Raw genomic sequence first — 26,036 nt, forward strand, 5'->3', positions numbered from 1 at the left:
CATAGTGCTGTACAGTTGACAGTGTTCCCGCATATACATTACCTTACGCTGTTTTCACGTCACCCACATAAGGAAATTTGCTGTCTTTCCATTTTACAGATGAAGAAGGTGAAATTCAGAAAGATTGCACAGAGAGCCAGTTTTCAGCTGCCACACAGAGGAAGACACAGCCAGTTAGTCCCGAAGAGTAGCAGCCAATCAACAGAGAAACAGCCGCTTCTCCAGGGCTGTCAGGTAGGAGGAACTGCACCTCCCAGCCCTGTCCCAGACCAACCGCAGAGAGGAAAGGGTGGGGACGTGGTGGAGGACAGACCACGTTCTCCCACTCTCCACTTAAACCCTCATGGCCACGGCCAGGTCCAGCTTCCCTGGGAGGGGGCAGAGCAAGAACTTTGAAGGGAAGCCTGAGATGAACATTTAAACTTTTTTTATTATTGATTTTAGAGACAGGAAGGGAAAGAGAAACATCAATTTGTCGGTTCGCTTATTTATGCATTCATTGGTTGATACTTGTACACGCCCTGAATGGGGATCGAGCCCGAAACCTTGTGTATCAGGACAACACTCCAACCAACTGAGTTACTCGGCCAGGGCAGATATGAACATTTGTAAAATGAATGTTTTTACTTGTGTAAACATTTAAAACAAATCTTAAATACCAGGAGGTCACAGTTCGATTCCCGGTCAGGGCACAGATCTGGGTTGGGGGCTCGATCCCCAGAGTGGGGTGTGCAGGAGGCAGCCGATCAATAAATGGTGATGGTTCTTATTAGAATGATATTTGTTATTTTAAGAGCTGGCTGTAGAATTCCTCTTAGGTAATTGTCTTTATTCATCCAAACTGGCCTCGACACTGGGTCAGTCGCCCAACTGAGCCTCGCGGTCTGCCCTGACCAGCTCTTCTTCACAATCTGATTGCTGGCTGACTTGTCCCAGCAGCTCCTGCACACTCTGAAATGACCCTTTTCTTCCTCAGTGACCTGAAGGGACTTGTCACTTTGATCATCAGCTGGTATTTGGACTTCAAGGGCAAGTTTGCCCATATTTTCCCTTCTCTGAGCCACCTTGCTTCCCCCACACCCAGCCCTCTATGTCCAAGTCGTAAGCATGCTCCGGGGTTCTTCTCTGATGCCGCCACCTTCTCAAACCTGGTCGGCATCTCCTCCTCCAAATCATCAGAGCTTTTATTTCCCTTCACTTCTCATGTCATTTTCTCTCTTGTGGTGCAGATATTGTGTAGGTGTATGTCCCAAATCCTGTACTACTCTGTATGCTTAAGCTCTTTGAGGAATTAAGTCTCTCTCGGCACACAGTATGCATCCAGAATACCTGTTGAATGAATTAGTGGCTGCTCAGTGTCAAACACTATTCTAGGTATTGGGAATACAGAGATGAATTGCCTTTGCACGAACCCCATTTGCAGGGAAACCTGGTCTCCTATGGGGAGACCCATAAGAAAGGTGATGGAAAAGTAGGAACGTGTGTGGAACAGGGAGCTGGCCTAGAGGAAGACAGTGATGGAGCCCTGGGCCCCATGCTCAGACAGGTCGGGATTCATGCCTTGGTTCTGCCACTTCACAGCTATGTGGCACGGGCCTCTGAGCGCCTCCGTGGAGGTAAAGCAGTGTCTACCCCACAGGGTTGCTGATGTACAGAGGGCCCCTGGCACGGGTGTGACACCGTGTAGTGACGTAATAAATGAAAGTTGTCTGCCTTCTGGGGGCAAGGGAAGCTGTGCAGTTGAGGGCCATCTGAGCGGAGCTTTGAAGAAGAATTCTTCAGATAAACAAAAGACAAGTACTTTGTAGGCAGAGGAAACTACATGAATAAGCAAATCGTTTATCATCATCCAAAGAAAAGCTTTAAAAAAAGTTAACCTAGGCGCCCCCACTCATGGAATTTGTGGCCCTTAACATGGACCCCGAAGCTTCCAGCAGGCCCAGGCCTCAGATTTTGACTCAGAAAAGAAATGCCCTTGAAGGAGGAAAGGGGATGTCAATAATCATGCAGTTTCCTTCTCAGTGCCGCCACGGGCTTAGATCTCAGCCTGGTGAGGACTGGCCGCAGCTAGAGCAGCAGTTAGGGAGGCGGCGGGCTTTCCCTGAAGCAGAAGTAAGCTGTTTCCTGAGGTGCCCATCCACAGGATACAAAGCAGCTGTATTCAGGGGCGCCTCCCTCCACACTGCCTTGTCCTCAACAGAAACTTGTTTTGTTAGAATGGATTAGACTCTTAGGTAAATATTTGGCATTTCCTTTCACATCAGTTTATCAAGAGATGCAGATCCAGACATGAATTATTCTGCCCCCCTCGGTCTCTTCCTCCCTCAGTGAGAACCGGTCCACAGCGTGTAAGAGGCACCCTCTGCTCTTGGAGGGGTCCAGAGAAGGGTGGCAGGTGGCCGTGGGAGATGTGCTACGTAAGGCCTAGAGGCCCTGCTGCCAGGCTCTCAGTTATGTGAACTGAGGAGTCACCAGCCCGCCTCCTCCAGGAGCTTGAGGGATCGGCAAGACTTGGGAACATTGTCACTCAGCGTAAGAGGACATGACTGTTTACTCCTGCAAGAGACCTGTGAAAATCTGATTTCTCTGCCAAAACCATCGCCCTCTCCTTAACCCTGGTGCCTCCAAGTGCAGCCTTTCACAGAAGCCAGAAAGCAGAGGTAGATAAGCAGCCAGAGAGAACCGAGTGGACAATAACAGGATTCGACGACTGACCTCATTCACCATTTCCTCCAGGACTGTCTTCTGCCAGCTCCCTGCCGACCTTCTGCCCTCTGCCCTGCCCACTGTCCTGCCCCTACCCTCAAAAGGAGGGTGAACTGGGTAGGCAATTCTTACTCTGAACACATTCGGCCCATCTTTGTGCGGACTCTGGAGTTCCTTAGAGCAATCTTGGTTGGGGGACGTGGCATTGCATTCCACGTGGATCAATGGATTGATTGGCAGACCAAGAAATCACAAGCTCCGGGTGTCGGATTAATTTAACTCACATGAACTGTGAGCCCATGGTTGGCTGGGATTTGAGTCTGGGTGACATCCAAGATCTGAAACCAGGGAGGGCCTGGAGAGGCAGGAAGGGAAGCGGGTCTTATGCAGTGGCCGGCAAACTGTGTCCCGGGGGTCAGACCCAGCCTGCCACCTGTTTTTGCACAGCCTATGAGCTAAGAATGGTTTTTACATTTTTTAATGGTTGGAAATATCAAAAGAAGAGAATTTTCTAACATGTAAAAATTAAATGAAATTCAATTGCAGTGTCCATCAATGAAGTTGTCTGGGACCACAGCCATGCCCATCCATTTATGAATGTATTGTCTTTGCCTGGCTGCTCAGCAGCAGAGCTGAGTAGCTGTGACAGAAACCATATGGCTCCCAAAGCTGAACGTGTCTACCTTCTGGCTCTTTACAGAAGAAGTTTGCTTATCCCTGCTGTCATTCATTTTTATGAGAGTGTAGTCTGGTGGAGGAGGTGAACGAAAAGGGAGCTTTCTGAGTGTTACCTAATGTGCTTTACAGCTATGAGTCCACATAATCCTCGCAAGCAGCCATGTGACTGAGAACTGTTATCCTGGTTTTCCACATGAGCAAACGGAGAAGCACCCAGTCAGAAGGGGGTGGTGCTGGAATCTGCCCCTGGCGCTGGGACCACCATGAACCAGGGCACAGTGACAATGACCAGGGAAGGGGCAGAAGCAGTGCCGAGGCAGGCAAAGAAGGTCGTGAACAGAGTAAGATTCAGAAGCACAGAGCTGTTAAGAAAGAGCCTCCAGCCATCGCCAGTTTGGCCTCAGTGGATAGAGCGTCAACCTGGGGACTGAGGGGTCCCAGGTTTGATTCCGGTCAAGGGCATGTACCTTGGTTGCAGACTCCTGGCCCTGGTCGGGGTGCATGCAGGAGGCAACCAATCGACGTGTCTCTCTCACATCCGTGTTTCTCTCGCCGTCTCTCCCTCTCTCTCTAAAAATAGAAAAATATCCTCGGGTGAGGATTAAAAAGGAGGAGACTCCAGGTGGAGGGTGTTCCGTGGGGAAAGGGAGGGCGTTGGGAACGGCTGGTATTTACTGAGAATGGGAGGAGCTGAGCCCAGAAACTACAGTTGGACTGGCTCCTTGGCGTGACAGCTCTGCCTGGCGGTGCCTAGAAGACAGGCTGCTGCTGGTGCCTGGCACACCTTCACCCAGTGGGGTCCAGTGAGGCTTGGGGTGGGGTGCAGCTCATCCCCGGTCAGTCCGAGTATGAAGCGTATGCTTACTCACACTCGGTCTCCGGACGCTCCCTCTGGCATGGAGCCTGACCTCCTCAGTGGCCATGTTCTGCTACACTGTCAGGCCTTCGTGCTGGGGGCCTGGCAGGGCAACCAGAGCCTCCTCTGTGCCAAGTACTGAATTGGGTATTTATATGTGTGTAAAGGCATGCCCTGTTGCTGAGGGCTTGGGAATAAAGGTTAGAGAACAAACGAGTTTAAATCCTGGCTGTCACTTACTGTGACCTGAGGTGGGGGAGGGTGCCTCTCACCTCTGAGCCTGTTTTCTGTTTGTCCGTCTGCAGGAGGGGGAGAGTAAGAGAACCAGCCCCCCAGGTCATGCTGAGCATTAGGCACCGAGAACGGCAGCTCCTATGATGTCTCCCTTAGTCTTCACAGCCCATTTCACTGATGAGGTGACAGGCTCAGAAGTTTGCCCAGGGTTGGCAGTGACCAGATGGTGGAGCTGGACAGCCAAAGCTCAGGTTCTCTGCCCTTGACCATGGCAAGAGAAGCCATTCCACCTTTGTGTACCCATGTCCTGCACAGCTTTCCCCCCCACGGTCTGAAGGGCATGGCGTATAGAGGAGGGGCAGAGGCTGGTGGTGCTGGAGGCAAGCGGGGACACCTCCACTCGCTGCTCAGGCCTCCAGACGAGGGCTTTGGAAGCAGCAGCAGCTGCTTGCTTTGTTGTTCCGCTCCTGCCACTGTCCACAGACACAACCAGAGGTTCAGGTGGGGAGCAGGAGCTGGCGTGTCTCAGGCCTCTGGTTCAAGGCCAGGTTCTCTGCAGTGTAACCCGCTGGCAGAGTCCACGGTGATCACAAAGCTACCTGCCCACAGCGTCTCAGCACTCTGGAGTGGCTCTTTTCTCTGACACTCACACCAAACAGCCCAGGCCTCCACCCCACACATTCCACAGCCCAGCAATTTACCCAGGATTTCACGTAGGTGGTTTAGAGGGTTTTTTTTTTTTTTAAAATCCAGTTCTGAGTCCGCCTTTAAACCAGAATAGTGTAATTACTGATATTCATGTGAGTCTAGATCATTGTGGGCTTTGTTTGTTCCTCCTGGTCTGTTTTTCTCCTTTACCACTTTTTTTCTACGTGTTTGGAGCTTAAATGCTGTTTCTATTAGTTTAGGGGTTTCCTTCTTGCCTGCTATGAAGTCAACCTGTTCCCACTCTGATTCTTGCCCCCATTATGCTCACTTCTTGCCCCTTGTCTGCTGTTCTCTTCTCCCCCTCTCTTCCTGCATTCACTGCTGAGGTTGCAACCACCTTTTACTTACCCCATAGGTAACACAGGGTTGTGGGGAATTCAAGTTGCTAAGCTTCTTAGAGCCCCGAGGCCATGAGGATTTTCAGCTTGCACATTATCCCTCCTTAGGTCCTAGCCAGTGCCCTCTAACTCTAGGTGTGGTTTGTATTTTTTTGGTTTTGTTTTTTCATAATTTGTTGTTGTTAATCCTTATCCCAGGATATTTTTCCATTGATTTTTAGAGAGAGTGGAAGGGAGGGGGAGAGACAGAGAAACATTGATGTGAGAGAGACACATTGATTAGTTGCCTCCTGCATATGCCCCAACCAGGGCCAACGATCGAGCCTGCAACCTAAGTACATGCCCTTGACCGGAATCGAACCCGGGACTCTTCAGTCTACAGGCTAACACTCTGTCCACGGAGCCAAACCAGCAAGGGCTAACTCCAGATCTTCTCTCCCACAGTCCCACCCCCACCTCACACCTTCCTGTCTTGCCCAGTTTTACTCCTTGGACTTCTCGTTATCTGAACTCAAGTTAAATCTGCTTACTTGTTAACTGTCTCCCACTAAGCTCCACAAGGGTATCCTTTCACCACTGTATCCCCAAGGTCTGAGGCTGGGCATGGCATACAGCAGTGAAGACAACGGGAGCGAATATTTGTTGAACTAATACAGTGGTTCTCAACCTGTGGGTTGCGACCCCTTTGGCGGTCAAACGACCCTTTCACAGGGGTTGCCTAATACCATCCTGCATATCAGATATTTACATGACGATTCATAACAGTAGCAACATTACAGTTATGAAGTAGCAACGAAAATAATTCCACAACATGAGGAACTATATTTAAAGGGCCAGAAGGTTGAGAACCACTGAACTAATGGGTGAATGCTGGCAACTCAGTCCTCCGTGGGAACATTTACCTGTCAGTCCCAGTGCCACCGGTGCCACGAAGAGGAAGATAGGTCTCTTGGGATCCCCTCCCCACCCGAGGTGCAGGGGCGTGGACCGCCCACCCTCTGGGTCCCTCACAGCTGAAAAACCAGACTCAGGGAGCAGGGAAAGTAACGTACTAAGGTTTTTAATACAGTCTGATCAGATCAATTCACATCACGAGGTCAACCTGGGCTTGCTCACATGTGACACAACTGAGGTACACAATGTCCCCACCTGCCAGCTCTCCTGTCTTCCTGCCTCCCAACAGCACTGAACCCCCTACCTCCCTGACCAGACTGGCATTTTTAAAATTTTGCATAAAACTATTTCTTCCATAGACTCCAAACAATCAACTAGCCAAGTTAATTATGGTACATCTAAACAAAGTTTAATACTAACCCTAACCTGTGACTGCGGTTTACAAAGAGCTCTGTATCACCTGGGATAGCTTTCAGTAGCAATTCACTACAACTGGTCCTAAAAAATAATAACAATAATAATAATAATTAGAGAATTAAAACCCAACAGCAAGTTGAATGGTTAAAATCACGTAAGAACTGGAATTTGGGGTGGGAGTGTCCTCAACAGCTAAGCTTGTCCTAGTAGCAAAATGCTAGACTCCAAGCAGGGCTCAGAAAATTCTGGGGCCCTCCAGGTCAAGGGTCAAGCTCAGGGGGCTCTTGGAGGACACTCGCCCCCTGGTCCATAAGATGCTGTAGGCTTCCAGCTTCCTTCAAGACAGTGGGGCATCAGAGTTGTATACGTGGGTGGAGACCCTACTGTGTTCTCTCTGAAGGGATATGAGATGAGGGAATGAGGGATGAGCGAAGTGGGAGGGGACCAGAACCACTGAGGTCCCAGAATGCCGTCAGGTGTGGGTTTGGGATGGGGGTCGCTAAGAACTGAGCACCAGGGATTCCAGCTTCTGCTCACTAGCGGAGAAACTGGAACTGGTGCTGCCTTGAAGGCCCTTGAAGGCCTATGTAGTGTTTCCTGCCCTTGCCCCGTGCTGGGCCTCGCAGACATTTCTGCAGAGTATCAGATGAGGATCTATCTAAAGACCACTGGGGGGGGGGGGGGGTGGAGAGGGATGGGATGATAAGGTGTGGGGGCGGGGTTTAAAAACGAATAAAAACCTCTCAGCTACAGAACCCAAAGACATCACTTCCCTCCGCATTCACAGCATTTCTCAGCAGTCCCCGGACAGCCATCCCCGCAGGGACGCAGCCTCTGCCTCACTTCCCCTCTGGCCCCATGGGCTGCTGGTCAACCTCGGGATCTACTAAAGACGAGGCGAACGCCGACTGCACAATCTGAAACCCGAAGGACTCGAGGAGAGACATGTTCTGCTGGGGAGAGAAAGGTGAGCCGAGGGCGGGGCCCAGGTCCCCCAGGGGGCCCCCGAGAGCCCGGACATGCACCTTCTGGATGTGTTTGTTCAAGTAGGACTTGGAACGGAAGAAGCTCCCGCATTCGGGGCAGGGGTACTTCTTCTCCCCGTCGGACTCCATTTTGTTTTTGGGGACCGCCATGTCGCAGGAGAAGGAGCCGTTGGTGTTCTGCTTCTCCGGCGTCTTCAGGTCGCTGGCATCCGAGAGGTCACCGTAGGAGTCGGAGCTCTCAATCGGATCCTGATGTGAGCATTTCTGGCCTTCTAGGAGAAAACAGAACACAGAGCCGAGATGAGGCCAGGCTCTGGAGCGGGCCCCTCCTGGAGGGACTGTGAGGGACCAGCTCGCAGGCCTGTGGAGGGCGGTCGGCAGCCATCCACGGTCCCGGCAGAACCCACCGAGGTGCGGCTGGTCAGCCTGGGGGTCTGACCACCTACGGGGCTCGTGAGACAGCAGGGCCCTGGGGCTGCCAGCCTCCCTCGCGGAGGACTCCTCATGCAGGTGCGCACATATCGCTCATCATCATCTCAGCCTGCTCCAAGGAAGGGGGTTCAGAGAGGGGACCTCCACTGCTTCTCTCCAGAACAACTCAAAGACCCCCAGTTCCTAGGCCCTGTCCTGGGTGCCTCTGAAGGTCAAACGGCTTTTCTGATGCTGCTGAGCAGGGATGTCAGTGGCCTCACCTCTGCACCAGACTAGCTGCACCCTAGCAAGGCAGAACCAGAGCCGGGGATCCTCAAGTCAGCAGACACCAAGATGGCGGAGACAGAAGCCAGTCCTTTTTCCAGGGCTGCAAACACAAGCCTGCCCTCACCGCCTGCCTTCTGCCAAAACCTTTCCTGGCCAAGTGGCCAAAGCACAGAGACTAAAGCGACTCTGAACAACTCAGCCGGCAGGCTGTCCCACACAGAGCCCGGGACAAGCTGGACCGCCAGACAACCCTCACTGCTCTGCCTTGCCCGGCCCACAGTGGAGTCCTCCACCAATCAGCAGCTTCCTGCCTGGGTTCAGAGAGCCATGCTGGTTAGGGAGGTCTGTGATGGGAGCGTGGAGCATGCCATCTCTGCCATCCACCAAGCCCCTGGCATCATCCCCAAGGCAACCACAACGTAAAAAGACCACAAAACAACCGGAATCAACGAGTGAAGGTAGGGCTGAGGGAGCTCTGTGCAAACCAACTCAGAGGCAGTCAGGTAGTTCACTTATCGCCATGCATCTCACAGACACAGCCAGAGGCCCTATGGAAAGGGCGCTCACAGCAACCAGTCACACCTATGAAGGGGGAAGCCAGCCCTGGGCTCCCCCTGCCCAGCAGGAACAAAGGAGAAAGCGTTCAGCTACAGCTCCACACCACCCTTCCAGGGCCACAGGCAACAGACAGGCCCACAGTAACTCATCATGCAGGGCTCCTCCTCCTGCCCTGGGCTGGGACATGTTGTGCGGGGGCTCCAGACAGCAGGGCTGGCCAGGAGCAAGGGAGGAGGGCTGGGGAAGAGGAGGCGGGGGCTGGATCCTGGCAGGGCCCTAAAGCCTCACTCCCTGCCCTGGAGTGAGCTACCCTCTGTGACTCTGTCCTGGAGGCCACTGCCACTCAGATCACTGAGCCTCCTTGAGGCGGCCAGCAAGCCGGCAGCCTTCCCGCCTCCCCACACCCGGCCCAGCGCCCCCACAACACAGTCTGCGCAGAGAAGCAAAGTGCAGAGCAAGGGGTCGCTTGCCTTTGTTGCCATAGGTCCTGGCGCAGTGGAACGCTGCTCCCCCATTCGGTATGGGCTCCTGGTGCCTGGAGACCTGGGGAAGGGGAACACCGTGGTGGGTTTTAACATGGACCTTTAAGTAGGAGGCAGAGGAGAAACCTAAACAAGACAAAAGGAGATGAGATCCCGCGGCCAGCACCGAGACACCTCTCTGCTTCCCCCACGCCTCTCCTCTGGCCGCTCTGGCCAGCATTCCCAGGTCAGCTGCACCTAGAAGGGGGCCCGCCTTGGCTCAAAAGCAGCTGCAACCACAGGAGCCACCTGGCTCAGGATGAAGGATGGCACTGTCCTCGAATGGGCTCCTCTGTAGAGCCCACTCTGCCAGGCTGCGGTGGAGGGCCCAGGCCAGCTGCCTGGACAGGCGGATGGTCAGATCCTGCCCCGGCCGGGCCAAAGGCCAAACGCCTCTAGGCTTGCTTGGCCCTCAGTAAGGAGTGGTTTGAGTGGTCCCACAGTCCGTCAGCTGCAGGGACCACAGCTAGAAATGGAGTCAGAAAAGCATACGGGCCGCCATGGGCCGCCAGCCACAGAACGCTTGCTAACATTTGTAAAGGCAAAAGGTACCACAGATCAGACGGAGGCCAGATGAAATCCCAAAGGACTGCCTCCAGGAGCACTCCTGCTTCTATTTCTTAGGACATGTTCTAGGTTCCTACGTTTTCCACCTTCAGAATAACTGGATTTAGTAACTGTTTATAGACTTTTTGAAGAAAAATAGGAAGTCACGTTAAAGGAGTGTAGTCATCTCTTATTCATGGTGGTCTTGTGGTTCACTTTTGGAGCATCCATCAGGTTCACTTAAGGAAAAAACAGGGATGATCTTTGCCTTTATTTTGGGGAAGGGACAGTCCAGCCATCTTGGGGCCACTCCAGCTCAACCCAGATGCTCCAGTCAGTTTGCGCTGTGTGATATCACAGGCTGGGAAGAGCAGATCTGGGGCCAACTTCCACACCACCCACAAGCCTGAGGATACAGAACCAGGTGGGCAGGTCAAAGGATTTCGGCTTGGGTTTCGCAGGAAGAAGCTGTGTCATCGAGCCCCATTCGTGGCCAAGGATCAGCAAGTGCCTTCAGCAGGAAGCGAAGCTTTTTAGCATAAGGCCCACGTGGAGTGCCAGTGCCTTGCTGATGTCCTTTCATTCACTCAGACGGCTGACATGTTCTCAGGTACTTTCATTCCCCTTTAAACTTACAGGGTAACAATGGGATCCATGACTAACAGGTCAGAGGCTGGAAGTACTGTGTAATGTCTGCACAAGACTCCCTTTAAAAAGTCTGAACTGGCATGGCCTTTGGAACGATAGTGAAAGTTACTCTGAGCTTCCTCACTCCCAGGCTCCCAGGGTCCTTCCTTTCCCTCTAGAACTTGTTTCCTAAGCTCATTTCTTCTAGGATTTTTCGACCCGAGTAATTTACCCAGTAAATGTTCTCTTGCCAAAAAAGAAAAAGTTCACCTTCAGCAAGTGGTGATGGTGTGCCAGGGCCCGGCACGTTGCATGCAGTATTCTGTAGTATTCCCCCAGCCACCCTATGAGCTGAGAATTATTATACCTATTTTATAGATTACAAAATTAGAGGCTTGGTGAGGTTAAGCAACTTGCAGTCACAGGTACAGCTACCAAATGGCAGAGCCTGGACTCCAACCCCAGGGCCGTGTGGTCCTTAACCACTGGGCAGACTCTTTGTTTGTTTTTAATATATTTTTATTGATTTCAGAGAGGAAGGGAGAGGGAAATAGAAACATCACTGATGAGAGGGAATCACTGATCGGCTGCCTCCTGCACACCTCACACTGGGGATCAAGCCTGCAACTCAGGAATCGAACCGTGACCTCCTGGTTCATAGGTCGATGCTCAACCACTGAGCCACACCAGCTGGGTGGGGCAGACTCTTGTTAATGGTTCCTGTGTCTTGGCCCTGGCCCTAGAAACATCCCTTGGACTTTTGCAATCGGTTTCGTGATCACCATTTACACTCATGTATCTCTCTTCCATTAGAATGGAAGCCACTGACGTGCGGGAAGCTTATTTAACAAACACTCCCCTGACAACAGTGCTTGGTGGCTCTGGAGGAAATGGGGGATTGAGTGAAGGTTCCTTCCTTTCCTGACACAGCTCCTTCACAGACCCACTTGGGCCAGGGGCCGGTGTCCTGCCCTGCCTGGCAGAGCGAGCTGTCCTGTGCTGTGACGAGGGGTCTGCCTGGGGCCAGTTACAGGGCAAACTGGCTTATCTTATGAACATTCCTGAGAGGAAGGATGTAGTCAGGAATGAGTCGAAGAGGCTCATGGGAAAGAGGATCTCAGCCCCCTACTCAGCACAGCATAGATATCAGGGACTTTCTGATGATACGATGCCGCCACTGTAGAAGGGAAATTTTTTCTTTGTTTTTCATCCCTGGTGAGGCCTCTGCAGTGGTGTGGTGTCCCCAGGCAGGTCCACGGCAATGAAAGGGGAGGGGAAAGGAAGGAAGGGGCACCAGGAATTAGTATAGTCACTCCTTCTGGAAAGAGCTATGTACCAGGGGAATCCAGCAGATGCTCAATGAGAACTTGCTTATTTTTCCTGAAAAACGGGCTGAGTAACACATGGCTGGGTCCTCTTGACTTTCCCCGGCTGCAGACAGCACTATCTATAGCAGAACCACATGGCAGGGTGCGAGGAGTGGATCTACAGCTGCCACGTGAAGCCCAGAATTTAAACACAGAGCAACTCAGCAGCCAACTGTTGAGCTAAAACAGAAGCTGAGTTTCTGAGAAGAAAACATCTTTTAAGTCAGAAACATTTAGTTGGAATTCTGAACTCACCTGCCCATTCACCTCTGATTAACCAAGAACCAACAAGGCGGCTGGATCCAGGCACCAGAAGGATGGAGACACTGAGCACACACGTGACTCCACTACAACCACCAAGCCGCCCTCCCTCGCATTCTAGAGATGAAGATTTCATTGCCAAAGGGCTACCCTGCTCCTCCAGTGCGTTTCCTTGTCTGTCGCGTTGCATTTCACACTCCAGAAGCAAATCCTTTCTTTGCAAGTTTCCCATCCACGCAGGGGTCGCTTTCTCCTTGTCCAAACCTTGGTGAGGCCACGCTCAACTGAGCGGTGCCAGATGGGGGCACTAGTTGGTTTGTGTCAGCTCAGAGAATGGCAGGCCATCTGCGCCCAAGACTGGCATTGGTAACAACCTATACGCCCACCTTTGGGGAGAAGACTTCCTCTACCTTTTAAGCAGTGATGTTGGAGACCAGATGTTGTCTCTGTCAGAGGCACATTCTCAATAAGCAGCCCCTCTTCCTCACATTGGAACATATGCATATACACAAAGAACCTGCTACAGAAATTTTAAAAGAAAGGTAGAAAACTATGGTGACCTACTGGATCCTTTTCTCCCTCCCACTGATCAACTTAACTGATATCCTCAACTTGAAAAGGAGGGAACAAACTTTTCTCACCATCTTCCCACTACAAATTATCTTCCTCTCCAGAAGGTCTGACCCTCATCTTGATAGGTCTCTAGGACAAAGACAAGGTCATGTGCTCAAGTGTGGGACTAGAGCAGCCAGGCTGCCTCTAATCTTTCCATCCTTCACAGGCAAAGACTGAAAATGGCAGATCCATTAGTAGTTAAATTGACTGCTTAAGACTTGTTGGGCCTTGGCAAGTGTGGTGCAGTTAGTGGGAGCACTGTCCCATGCTCCAAGGGTTGCAGGTTTGATCCCTGGTTAGGACGCATGTGGGAGGCAACCAATTGATGTTTCTCTCTCTTTCTCTCTCTCTCCCTCCCTCCCTCCCCCCCACCTCTCTCTGGAATCAATTAAAAAAAAAAAGACTTATTGGGATTGAAGCATGTCAGAGGGCATTTGGAAATTCATTTGATCCAATCTCAACCATCTGACCAGCTGGCTGGACATTAGCCTTTGCTCAAACCCTTATAGAGTTAAGAACATCCACTTATTGGTTCAGCTCCTCCCTGAATTCACAGCCTTGGTGGCAGGTGGCGGGCAGGGCAAAAGATGACCCAGACTCTCTGCATTCTGATTCCGGTGCCTTGATGTCTTTGGTGGCATTTTCTTCCTGGAAAAACTGCCTTCCTCTTTGGTGTTCTTTCCTTTTTTTTTTTTCCCCTGTTGGGGTCTCTTTCTTTTTCTGCCCAAGAAATGAGTCCAGAGGTAGAATCCTGTTCCTTCTCTTCTCATAAAGTGAAATTCTCTTCTCTTCCTTCTGAGTACCCAGGGTAAGCTGAACTAGAGCCCTCTTTTATCTTCTTAGAAGAATGGGACTTCCTGCTCTGACTGACCCAAAGCTGTTTAGCTTATGATCCAGATGTAGTCTTGTCTTCTCTGAGATAAGGTGGCCTCTGCTTTTACTCTTCCGTTGTCTCCATCCCAGTCACGGAGCCTGCGGGCTGCTGCCCAAGGCCTTTCCCAGCCCCAGGAAAAACAGTTCCCCACGGACAATAGTTGTTGGCTTTGCCACATCAGCTGTCTTGTAACTGGGCCAACTTGCCCTGCTGTTCCCTGCTGCTCTCAGCTCTTCTTTCCTGGGGAGCTGAGCCCCCACGGGCTGTGGCCCTGGATCTCCCACCATCCTCACCCCACTCTGCAATCCGGGCGAGGCTTTCTGGGTTTCCTCATTAGCATCTTTCTCCACTCCGGTTGGTTCCTGCTTCTGGGCTCTGACCGCAGTTCTGAGGCTGAGAACTGCAACCTTGAAAACTTGACAGAAGGCCAGAGGATGGCATGTGGTGGCAGGTTTAGCGTTATTTGGGGGTGCTGTTAGGAAGCCAGATTAGGATGAAACAAGACAGAAAACTTTCTAGAGCTGGGGCAGCCATGGTCAAGATGGTCAGCTACACCCCGATAATTCCCTGTATGCACAACCCCACCGCCTGCTACCCGGGGGAAATTCCTGCCAGAAGGGCTCTGTTGACATGTCAGAAAATAGGACAGATGCTTAAGCAGCTTTTATTACCACCTCCTGCAGGTTTCTTGGTGATGCAGACAGTGACACCCAGTGGCCTTCAGGCGAACCCCAAGTGTGCAGTCTCAGGGAGGGGCAGCAGGAACACCCAGCTGTCCGCAGTCTCCCCCACCAGCGACCTCGGGGCGCACGGAGATAGCACAGCACCCAGAGATTCCAGCCAAGGGCTGCAGGGATGTTTGTTTTGCTTTGTCCAAGCCAGGGTGTCCGCACGTTTTTCCTAACAGTTACGAAGTGTAAGAATGGGGCCTCCCACGTGTGCAGCACCTTGTGGGGTACAGTTAACTTCCATCTACTTTCTGTGCCGGGATCCTCACAACATCCCTGTGAGGTGGACAAGCGGGGGGGGGGTGTCCTTACCCCATTTAAGAGATGAAGAAACTGACGTTTAGAGGAGGTAAGAGGGGTGAGGTGGAAGCGGCTGGGATTTAAACCCTAGGCCCCCCTGATTCCTGGTTTAGGACTCAATCCACTAAGCCACACCCAACACTTCCAGAAGCATCAAGACAAGGGTGTCCCAGGATACGGGACTCCCAGCAGAGTCCACACCCGGCCAGAGCCAGCACACCGTGCAGAAGCATCCTCACACCCACTACCGGCAGCTGCCCAACCTCCTCCAGCAGAGACGTGGCGCCAGCCTCCTCCACTGACACTGCGCGTGCAAAACACAAACCTCAGCCCTTCCAACTGCTGACGGACAAGCCCTGGCAGAAGCTCAGACCCAGGACAGGCCTGACTTCACCAACACAACACCCGGGCCAGAGCCAGAACCGCCTCGGCCCACCTCAGCAGCAAGCGCGCTCCCCTGCTCAGAACACCTTCCACGCTCCTTTCTGGTCAAGGCCACAATCTACCTGGGTTTGGGCTTTCTTCTGATCATTTGTGCTACATACAGAGTTTCTTTTCTGATCCTTATCCATCGCTAGACTCAACTTCCTCCTCCCCTGGCTGCTGAATTCCACATGCCAGGGAATCAGCCAGCCAAGCTCTCAAGCAGGAACCCTTTTTCTCCCCCGTGGGGTCTAGTGACTCTCTCACCAACATCCACACTTCCGTGGTCTCTCCAACTGCACCCATCCTGCCACCTGAGCAGCAGATGTTCCGGGCAAAGCTTGGGAACAACACCCGTCCTGTTCCCACTTGCTGATCTCTTGGGAACTCCCATTCCAAACATCCTAAGTCTCTTGGGACGAAAGGGGTGGCAAGCAGCTAGCTGGGCGAGGACCGTTTATCACTCAGTGGGAAGGGAAGGCCGGCCGTGCGCAGGATGGAGTCTGAGGCGGGGTGGTCCAGAGCCCCCAGCCGCCCACACGAGCTCAGGCCCCGCCTCTGGAAGTGAGGGGACCGCAGGGAGATTACCTCGGTTACAGATGCTGCAGAAGTTGCTGGGCCCCTCGCTGTGCTTCTTCAGGTGGTCCGCCATGTACGCCGCCCGCAGGTACTTCCCGCACACCTGGCAGGGCACTTTGTCCTCATGACAGGCCAGGTGGGAGCGCAGACGGTCTCGGGTGGCAAAGGAAGCGTTGCAGGTCTGCGGGCAGAAAGGAAAACGGGATGAGGGGAAAGCTGGCATGCCACGCCTGACTCCTCACCGAGCGCGCCGCGAAACAAAACCCCTTCTGGCCGACGCATTCGACTCCTTGTTCAGAGAGCTTTAGAACACGGCCTAGGCTTTCTCCCCCACAGGCCAGCCCGCTGCTCTCATTGCCCACACGGGACACTGGCGTTGGATTCCTGGTTCCCATGACTACCACAGCACGGCACACTATGCTCCCCTACAAAACGAAGATGATGCATTTGTTCATTCGTAAACATTCAGATGCATTGACTGTAAGGGAATTTACACAAGAGTTCCTGGCATATAAACAGACCAGTCTTCCTGTTCTCCATCCTGGGTTTCCCTAGTTGCTTTATACAAAGAATTCCATTTATTCCCTTTATTCAAAAGTGACTGTTCGTCTTGGCCACAGGGAAAGGAAAAGGAAAGGCAGGACAAAGCCCATAGATTACTCCCATATTCTCGCGAGTCTGTATTGAAAAAGCAGCCCCTAACATGATAGCGTCCATGCTGCTAACAGGAGAAAGAGCAGAGAGAAGGCGGGCCAGAGGCTTTGGGAGCATTTGTGAAATGTTAAGTTGGGGAAGTGCTGGTAAGAACAAGGAAGGTGATGCTACCCTACATTGATCGGGCACTCACTCCGTGCCAGGCGGGCACCACGCTTAGTCTTTTAGAGGCACTTATCTCACCAGGTCCATCCTTACAGCAGCCTTCCGGGGGAGGCTGTGTTATCACCTCCCAAGAGTGCGGTCACAGAAAGTTGTGCCGTGACCACCAACTCATGGCCAGGTCCCAGGGGCAGATGACTCAGGTGATAAGGGTCAGCACCCGCACCGGGGAGGGCAGGCCCAGGCCCCGGGCATTTCCTGTGTCTGGAACCTGACTCAGCCTCAGTCCCTGATCTCCCCCCAGCACCCTTTCCTCAGCTGGGGCTTGCACGGGCCTTGGGGGCCACGGAATGTCAGGAAAGTCCTCAGGAGAGTTCAGTCCGGTGACTCTCCGGCTATTTTGATTCTATGGAAGTGTTCCCGGGGTCCTAGTCGAGTCTCTCATTTCTCTGTGTATGTTTACTGTTGTAGAACTTCAAGAAAAAGCAGCCTGCCCCTTTAAGAGCATTACAGATCGAACGTTAACCCACTGAAGACCTGCTACCCTGCTAACTTGCTCCTACTGTGTCTGTTTAACAGAAGCATATCCTGAGATCCTTAAGGTAAGTGAGCAGTGCAGTCATCACATACACGCACCCATTTCCTTACTGCACAAGTACAGTTATCTATCTCCTTACTGTCCAACCAAAAGCAAGAAGCAAACCCACGTGATCCTGCGCAGGCCGAACGCCATGGCTGCTCCCAATCCCCAGTGTCTGTGCATCAGGACAGGCCTTGCTGTTCTCATTATCTTTTAAGTAAACGTAACAAATCTGAACAGAACAATGTATACTAACAAAAGACCGCTTTTATTTGTTTTATATATTGAGTTTATTCGTTTGACAAATGAGAAACCTGAGTTTAGAAAGTGATTTGCCCAAAGCACATTCGGCTACTAGAGAAAGCAGCGGTCTGAACACCCTGCCACGCCAGCCCAGTACCCTACCGATCCCGCCGGCTGCCCCGGGGTCCCTGTCTTCCCTGATGTCCTGCGGTGCAGACGGAGGCCCTGAGAGGACACGGGACAGTTGGCCTGTGAGCCACCCGAGCCTGTGCTCTCACCATCTCTAGGCTCAGTAGAGGTCGCTTCTGGTCAGTGAAAGGTGCCGAGACTTTTTAACACCGTGTATTTGGTGGCCAGGGCTCCCCTGACAGGAAGAGGTGACAGGACTGTGCAGGGAAACTCGAACACTTAGGTGCCTCAGAAAGCATCATGGGTGCTTGGTCTCATGGCCACAGGTGGGCCCCGCCTCGTTCCGCGACCGCTAGACCCAATTACAGGCCAGAGTTCGGGGGAGAGAGACTGAATCTCCACCTGGCCCCCCGGCCTGTGAACCAGAGCAAGGGCTGCTGTCAACACCCTCCGGAGGGCGCACCTGTCGATTTATCCGCAGTCACCTACCCACCACCCCTGCAATGATGAGAGGCGTGTGGCCTGTGCCTCGGAACTCAAAGGAACCACACATGGCCCAGGTGTGAGAACGTGCAGCTGAAAGCGCGCATTCAGGACTGTCTCCCGCGTTCCCCGGGAGAGGGTGCCACTAGACGGGTATGAAAGAGATGCCTTGTTTCTCTCGCCAGCCTTCTTTTGGGACCTGTCCCTTAAAGCACTGCTTGTCATACTTTGCTGGCTAAAGATAATGGACCGCCAAACCTCAATTATCCACAAGTGGATTATCCAGCTGGAGGATTAGCTAAGCAAAATTAAAATCTCAGACCAGGCCGGCTCCCCCACCCATCCTCCATTGATGATCTCTCCAGGAATGAAGGCTAACTTCAGCCTGGGCAAACATCATTAGGAATGTAAATCTGCTGCTGGGAAAAAGACACAAAGCACAACAAAAACTTTCACCGTGTGACAAAGCCAAACTGGAGCGATTGTTGGCTTTTCTGCGCCAGAGTTGACCCTTCTTGGCCGAGTCCCCAAAGTTTTCTGGGGGAATCTTGAAAGTGTGTGAGTCTGAGTCTACACCTGCCAGAAGTTCAGAGAATACAGGACATAAAGAGGCTGGTCACATGAACCAGGAGAGGAGGGACAGATGCCAGTGGCTGAGGGGAGACATATCAAAGAGGGGATCACCCAGAACCTCCATGCGGGGGCAACTCCAGAGAAAGGCATTTCCCTTCCAGGAGACAGGGAGGAGAGGGACCCTGATGGGACAAGAGTGAGCCTGCAGTGAGCCATTGACTGCCGGTGGTGCTTGGAACGGCCGCCCTGTACTTAGGCAGCCTGCTATTGCTAAGGACAAATGCCAGCTCCCAGCCCAGCCAACCTGAGCTTGGGTTACGTCTGCTCATCACCACTCCACACTGAGCCCCAGACATGCTCACTTCCCCACCCACCCCCAGGTTCTCCCTATCCCAGACTTCCCAATGCTGTTCTTCCCAAGGGTGGAGCAGCTCAGAAAGAGAGCCCAATGGTACCAGGAACTAATCACACCTGACCTCGGGTGGCTTTGAAGTTGGCCAGCCTCAGGGGATGTCCCAAGCAACCTCTCCACAGCCCTGGGGAAGGCTATGGGCAATGCATGGAGGCCTGGCACCAGAGGCCTTGCTGGCGCCTTCTTCCGGGCTCAGCTCCCTTATTCCCACCTCTAGCATTCCTTCTCTAACAAGCTACCCCTCCAGACTAAGCCCCCCGACTAGCCCCTGAGAAGTGGGGCCACTGGAAGCAATGGGAGATTTCTCAGCTGCTCTAGCCTCTCCACTTAGGCTGAGCTCCAAGGGGGAAATGTCCTAGCCCACGGCACTGAGAGATGCCGCCAGTTAAGGACTCTCAGGCCCAGCCCTGAGGCGACTTGTGTGTCACTGCCAACCTGAGGGTTCATGCCCTGACATTTGGCTAGCCCTTTCACTCAAGCTGTGGCCCAGCCTTGGTAACTGGCTCTCCGTCCTCTGTGGCATCAGGAGGGGCTGCGAGGTACATGCCCAGCTTTGCCAGGGGCCCAAAGAACCAACTCCCAGAGAGCGATAGTCACCTCTGAGGCTTTTAGAATATACTCCATGCAAAACAGATGCCCCTGCTGGTTAACCAAGCCCAGGCACACCTGACGGGCCAGCCCCGCACATGAGAGCCAGCATGCCTTTACCTGCTGGGTCACCGGTAGAGGAGTTCTGGCTATGGACTGGAGGCAGGGCCAGCAGGTCTGCCCGAGGGCTGGTTGAGAGGGCGTGGACACCCAGGGACAATGATGTCAGTGTTATGACACAAACCAAGGACAAAACACACAAAGCCTCAAATGTTAGAATTAAAACTTTTATCATCACTCCTGTTACCCCACGGAGCCCGCAGGGGCTAAAGGGCACACCAACAGGACCCGAGAGGGGGCGTCTACATACATCTGCTTTATCAGCCCCAAAGCCATATGCTGGGGTGACCCAATACAAAGCTACTGGTTAGTCTAGTTCCTGAGCAGACCTGCTAATAAACCTCGAAAACACAAAAGTCTAATTCACTAGCCAGAAATGAAAGCAGGACCTGTCTTGGGGGAAGGGAAGCGCAGGGCAGCGGGGGATGACCCAGCTGGAGTGGCACCAGCGTCTCCTCTGGAGGGGCATTCACTCCCAGGGTCGGGGGAGGGGTGGCCAGGCCCCATTCTAGAAAACCCCTTCCTGCCTTAGGGGAGGTGATGCCAGGCGGAGGGGAAGCACAGAAGCCAGTGGCTTAGTACTCAGGAATGCACCAACCTCCACCATCATCCAGGCAAGGAGGGACCTCCAGGGGGACCTGAGCCTGAGTGGGTGGGGACCAAGGAGCTTCTTGCTGTCCCATCTGGGGTCCCTGAGCTGGGAAAGACTCCAGGCCACCCTGGGAGGAGCCAGGAGTGGTGGGTGGGAACCACTCTGCTGGCCTCTCCAAAAGCAAGGGTCTCAGAGCAACCGCCGCTCCCGGTCCCTCCACCGAAAACCCTCTCCGGGAGGCCAGGCTAGCCCACAGGCCACTGGGGAAAGGCCCGGCTGCCCTCGGGGGCGGCCCAGCCCTGCCGCAGATATCCCGGAGGGGCTGGGCAGAAGAGAGCGTTGCTGGAGTGTGCTGGGCCCAGGTTTTCGAGGGCTGGGAAGGATTTTTTTAGAGAAAGGGAAAAGGCGGTGTCAGGAACCGAATGGGACGACCTCCACAAAGCAGGCTGGGCAAAGTCCCATGATGGCAGGTCGCTAGGAAGAGATTCCAGGGGCGGCAGGCCGCTGCTGCTCCCAACCCACACCTGGAAAAAGGGCAGAGAGTGCAGGTTACCCCCCCAGGCCACCGGGCTCGGCCCCACTGCCCGCTGGGCTCCTCCTACTCTGCCAGGCTCTCAGCACACTACCTGGGAGAGTCCGAATGTGCTCTGTGATGAGAAGATGAGAGACAGAGAGAAGGCAACCAGGCACAGATGGACCCCAGCAGCCCCACCCGGGTTAGCGTCCTCCGGGGAGGCCACCTCGCCTCGCTATGTGAACACCATCCGCGCTGGCCCCGGGGGCCCTTTGGCCTGCCTGCCACACGTCCACCCCTCACTGCAGGTCTCCCTGAGCCCTCCCTCCTTGCCACCAACAGGATGAAGAGAAGCGGGCTACCCCCCAGAGGTTGCAGTAAACACCCCACAACTCGGAGCCCCCTCAGATGGCGGGGACTTGGCACAGGAGAGGGGAGGTAACCAAGAAGAGAGAGGCATGTTTTCCATCTACACAGGAATGCTCAGTGGCCAAGAGAGGACACTCAAGTTTCTGGGTGCCAAGGGCCCCTAGGTATTACTCAAGCAGACAAACCGAGGGTGAGAACCTCGCCCGGCCCTCCCTACCGACTGCTGCGCAAAGAGCTCACTCACAGGAGAGGAAACCACCGTGCTCTCCAGTCCTCAGGAGGCTGAAACGGGTGCCAGTGCTTGGAGATCAGACCGCCCACCCTCCCCCCCCTTGCCGACCTCTGGGGACTCCAACTTGGGTCGGGCTGCCTGACAGACAAGGGGAAGCGTTGCTGGCTGGACCGCCAGGAGCCCTTTCCAACCCCCCTCCCCATGTGGCCTCTGTACACTGCTGAGTGGCCTCTGTACACTGCTGAGAACCAGAAGCCAGGCCCAGTGGGGTGCCAGTGCCCCCAGGGCAACACGTGTGCCATGTGGCCCACCATCCACAGAGCTGGCCAACACCAGGAAAGGGAAGCTAAGCAACACAGGAGACAGGGTGGGAACCAGGACCCAACAACCAGGAAGGAGGGGCCGTCAGCCGTGGCGGGAGGGGGCCAAGGGGAAGAACAAAGAAGAGCAGACGGAGGGTGGAGGGACAGAGGAGGAGGTGTGCCAAGCGGTGGTCAGTCAGCGGCCCAGCACGCGCGTCAGCTGGCTCGTGGCCGGCCTGTGGGAACAGCAGCATTCTCTCGCAGCCCAGCGCTGCCCTGGCCCGACCCCTACCTGACACTTGTGAGGCCGCTCAGAAGTGTGCACCTGCTTGATATGTCCATTCAAGTGATCAGGCCTGGAAGAGAGAGAACCAAGACAGACTTTAAAATCAGACCTCAGAAAAGGGGGCTGCACTCTTGGCCAAACTGGCCAGACCCCCCAACCCTGCCCGAACCCTGATGGAGAGCACGCCCTTCCCTCTTCCCCCCACCCCCGCCCCCCAGCATGACAAAGACAGCCTCACTACCCTGCTCTGGCTCCACAGGCCCAGGCCTCTCTGGAGGGAAGGGAAGTGAGTGTTTGTCTCTGACCTTGCCTACCCACCTCCCTCCCCCACAGAAGCTCAATGATTTCCAGGACCCTGAGGAGGTGGCTTTAGAATGAGGCAAGCTGCCTTGCTGCAGCCTTTCCGGGAGGGGGTATGTGTGATTCATTGTCCAGACTAAAGCCCCTTAGAAACTCAGTCTTCCCCTCCCCCAGCCTCTCCCGCCGTGGCAGCCAATGAATGCCACCCAGATGGAATTCAGTCCCCAGAGGCCAAGGGATGGAGCCTTAAGTCCCCAGCTGGGCTGGTAAGCCAGATGCCCGCCAGAGCAGGTGGGCAGGGGTTGCCTGACCGGTAAGACTGGTTCCTGATTGGGGCCCCTTTGAGGGAGTTCTCCATCCCTGGGTTCCACACACAAGGTCCTTAGTATCCAGGCAAGTTAAAACCAGCCTTTTATTCTGGATATTCTCTTCAGAGGAGGAACAAAACAACCCTCCGCTCCCAGACAAGTCCTCAGTTCCCTCTCAGGACCACTAAAAAGTGCATCTAAGACCCATCCTGCCCCTTCCTCTATGTCCTGAGATCATAAAGGGGACCTGTGGGGTCAGCGAGGCTTGGGAGCCACCCGATCAGAGCTGATCAAAGATTTCGGTGTTAGGAAGAGACTCTGGGTGCCAAGCTGTGTGCCCAGGGGGCTGTGAGGGGCAAAGCTGGAGTTCACTGATCTATGGTCGCCAGCGCTGTGCTGTGCGCTGGGGGAGATGGTGGCACAGCAGCGTCAGGAGTCTGACATACACTTGTTTCTGTTTCAGCGTCTCCCCCGGCAGCCATTCAAGCGGGGAAAGTCGCTGGAGGAGCCCAGCCTCCCGCCCCCAGAGGGGGCCCCACGCCTGGTGCCGGAAACACAAAGGGAGCCCGGGGAGAAGAATGGTGAGGCCCAGGGGCTGTGGCCTGAGGAATCCGGGCCCCTTCCCACCAGACCCCAAGGAAGAGAGACAGTAGGGCATGCCTAGTGCCAGAGAACTTCCCTGGGGAAGAGAAAGCTCCTTGGCCGCACCATCTTAAAAGCAGGGCCGTTAAAACACTCCCCAAACCAGGCAGGCCTCTGTAAGGTCAAGTGACCCCCACCCTCCCAGATCTTGGCAAGGAGCTACCCCATGGGTCAGAAATAGACAGGTCATGGAGGGAGGGTGCCATTTCTCACCTGGAGAAGCCTTTCCCACAGCTCTGGCAGATGTAGGGCTTGCCCACAGACCCGTCGTGGGACCGCACATGGTAGGACATGCGATCTTTTCTCTTGAACCTCAGCCCACACACAGGGCAGGAATAGGGCTTCTCCCCCGAGTGGGAAAGCTTGTGCCGATTGAGATGGTACACATCACGGAAGATCTTGCCGCAGATTTCACAGGCCACCTGCTTCCTGGTCCGGCTCCTCTTTCTGGGTCCATCCGGGTCCTCCGAGATGGGTAGCCCATTCTCACCCAGCCTGGGAGGAGGAAGGTCGATGTAGCCCAGCTGGAGGCTGGTGACACCGTGCTGGGCCTCGTGCTGCCGGAGCCGGTTGGCATCAGTGAACACCTTCCCGCACAGGCCACATGGAAGGATGCCTGCCTCCCTCAGGCCCCCTGGAGACCCGAACATTGAGTCCAGCAGGTTGGCCTTCCTTGGGCGGCCCCGGCCTCGTTTGCCAGTCAGGGGAGGGGCACTGGATGCCACATTGGGGAATGGGGATGTCAGCAGTTGGGGGGACAGGGGTCCAGCCACCATGGGCAAGCGGTCCACCCCAGGTAACACAGGCAAGGAGGCTTGGCTGGCAATGGCTGCTCCAGCTGCCCGAGCTGCCTCCTCCTCGGGCTGCATGCTGCCTGCAATGCCATTGCTGTTGGCTGCCAAGGCTGCCCCGTTGGTCATGTCCAAAGGGAAGCCCAAGTCTGAGGTCCCAGGGGGACGAAAGAGCATGATGTCAGCCCGGGCAGGGGGCACCAGGATCTGCACATTGGACTGTTTGATGACTTCCTGGCAGATCTCAATGACCGACCTCATCAGCAGGAACTTGGCAGCCGTCATGAGCTCGGGGAAGCTCTCCAGGCGAACCACGATGCGAGAAGTGTAGGCGAAGTCCAGGATGTCCCCGAACACCTTGGAGCTGATGGTGTGCATCTCCAGCTCCCGGCTGCCCCCAGCCCCGCCGCCCGGGGCCGCCGCTGCGCCCCCCACGTCAGCGGGACCCCCGTCCGCAGTTCCGCCATCGCCCAACTGGGCGCTGAACACCGACTCAAAGTACTCGCTGCAGGCGGCCAGCACGGCGCGGTGCGCAGGGAAGCTCTCGTCTCCCACCCGCAGGAGCACGTCGCAGAAGCGCCCGCCGTTTTTGCGCTGCTGGTTCAGGTTGTGCAACATCTCGGTGCTGTGCCTGCTCACCTGGTAGGTGTAGCAGCCCGACGGGCCGCAGGAAGCGTCGTTCACCCGCTCCATGTCCGCCGCCCCCTCCCCACACACCCGGCCGCGGCGCTTGCCCGCCCCTTTCCCTTCCCCTAGGCAGGAACAAGAGGGGCGCAGCGGACGTGTCTACACTCCCCACACGTGCCGGCCCCGGGCTCTGTAGTCTCGCAGGTGCGCCGAGCGCACACGCCCCCTGCCCGGATCGTACTGTCTAGACCGCAGGGCGCACCACCCCCCACATAGCGGCCCCTACCCCTGCTGGATCGCGCGCTCCTCTCTCCTCTCCGCCCGCCCGCCTCCCCTTCGTGGTCTACCTCCGGGGGTAACAGAGCAAAGAGGTGCGCCCCTCCTGCAAACTCGCCTGCCACCTCCCCTCCCGCCCGCCAGGCGGCGCCGGCGCGCAGCCAACAGGGGCGCGCGCGTGGGGAGGAGGAGGGGTCTGCCGCGCAGGCGCGCGCGCGCCGCGGCTTTTCCCGGGCCCGCTGGGGGCGCGCGCTGCGTCCCCTGCAAAGCGCGAGCCGGGGCGGGGGCGCCGGAGCAGAGGAAACAAAAGGCGAAGGCGGCGGCGGCGGCGGCAGGGCGCGCACTCGGGCGGCAGCACGGGCTGGGTTCCGAAGCCTGGCGGGCGGAGGCGGCGGCGAAGGCTGGAGCGGGCGGGCGGCGGCGGCGGCAGGGTGGGCCCTTCCCCGGGCCCGGCGAAGGCGGCGGCGAGCTGCGGCCCCGGGCTCCGTGTGTTCGGAGCGGAGGAAAGATGGCAGCGGCTGCACTTCCTCTTGCACTTTCACCCCTGGGGGGAGGAGAAGGAGGGGGCGATACCAACAACACCCCCCCTTCTCGCTTGCAGGAAAAAAAAGAAAAGGCGAGCTTGGTGTGGGGGGTCTCCGGCGCCCCCGGCCCTGCACGTGCGCGCCCGGATTCCTGGCACCGGCCGCCCCGCGCTGCAAACTTTCCACTTTCTTTGTGCCGAGCGCCCCCCCCTCACCCAGCGAGGATGCACGTCCCCCTTCCCTATTTATACAACCCCCCCGCGGCTCCGCTCCCCCGCTTCCTGCCCCCCCCCCCATTCTCCAGCTCCGCCAATGCTAGCGCAGCTGAGCCCCCGTCCGGCCCCCGCCTCCCCACCCCACCCGCGGGGCTAGGGGCTGCAGTCTCAGCCCCCCCCCCGGACCAATGCAAACGAA

General features: G+C 55.2%; 1 protein-coding gene across 4 annotated transcripts; it reads right to left on the bottom strand.

Annotated features, from left to right (window-relative positions):
- Positions 1-6,560: 6,560 nt before the first annotated feature.
- PATZ1 (POZ/BTB and AT hook containing zinc finger 1) lies at positions 6,561-25,227 on the bottom strand. 4 transcript variants are annotated; one of them, XM_081113409.1, is made up of 5 exons: positions 23,618-25,073; positions 22,161-22,224; positions 15,925-16,096; positions 9,545-9,682; positions 6,561-8,089 (listed from the first exon to the last, which is right to left on the bottom strand). In XM_081113409.1, the coding sequence occupies exons 1-5, from the start codon at positions 24,886-24,888 to the stop codon at positions 7,671-7,673; spliced, it is 2,064 nt and encodes a 687-aa protein (XP_080969535.1). In that variant the 5' UTR covers positions 24,889-25,073; the 3' UTR covers positions 6,561-7,670. The 4 variants fall into 4 exon arrangements, with proteins under 4 accessions (XP_080969535.1, XP_080969536.1, XP_080969537.1 ...); XM_081113411.1 differs by having other exon boundaries at positions 6,566-8,089; positions 9,545-9,617; positions 23,618-25,227; XM_081113410.1 differs by lacking the exon at positions 9,545-9,682.
- Positions 25,228-26,036: the final 809 nt, after the last annotated feature.

Source organism: Myotis nattereri (genome assembly GCF_964212035.1).
Source record: "Myotis nattereri genome assembly, chromosome: 19".
Taxonomy (NCBI): Eukaryota; Metazoa; Chordata; class Mammalia; order Chiroptera; family Vespertilionidae; genus Myotis; species Myotis nattereri.

Excerpts from the sequence above, each read along its gene's own strand:
- PATZ1 (XM_081113409.1), bottom strand. The coding sequence starts at position 24,888 with ATGGAGCGGGTGAACGACGCTTCCTGCGGCCCGTCGGGCTGCTACACC. Across the intron at positions 22,225-23,617 it reads TGTGGGAAAGGCTTCTCCAG|GCCTGATCACTTGAATGGAC; the intron begins GTGAGAAATGGC and ends TCTCTCTTCCAG. Across the intron at positions 9,683-15,924 it reads CTGCAGCATCTGTAACCGAG|GTTTCTCCTCTGCCTCCTAC; the intron begins GTAATCTCCCTG and ends TGTCTTGTTTAG.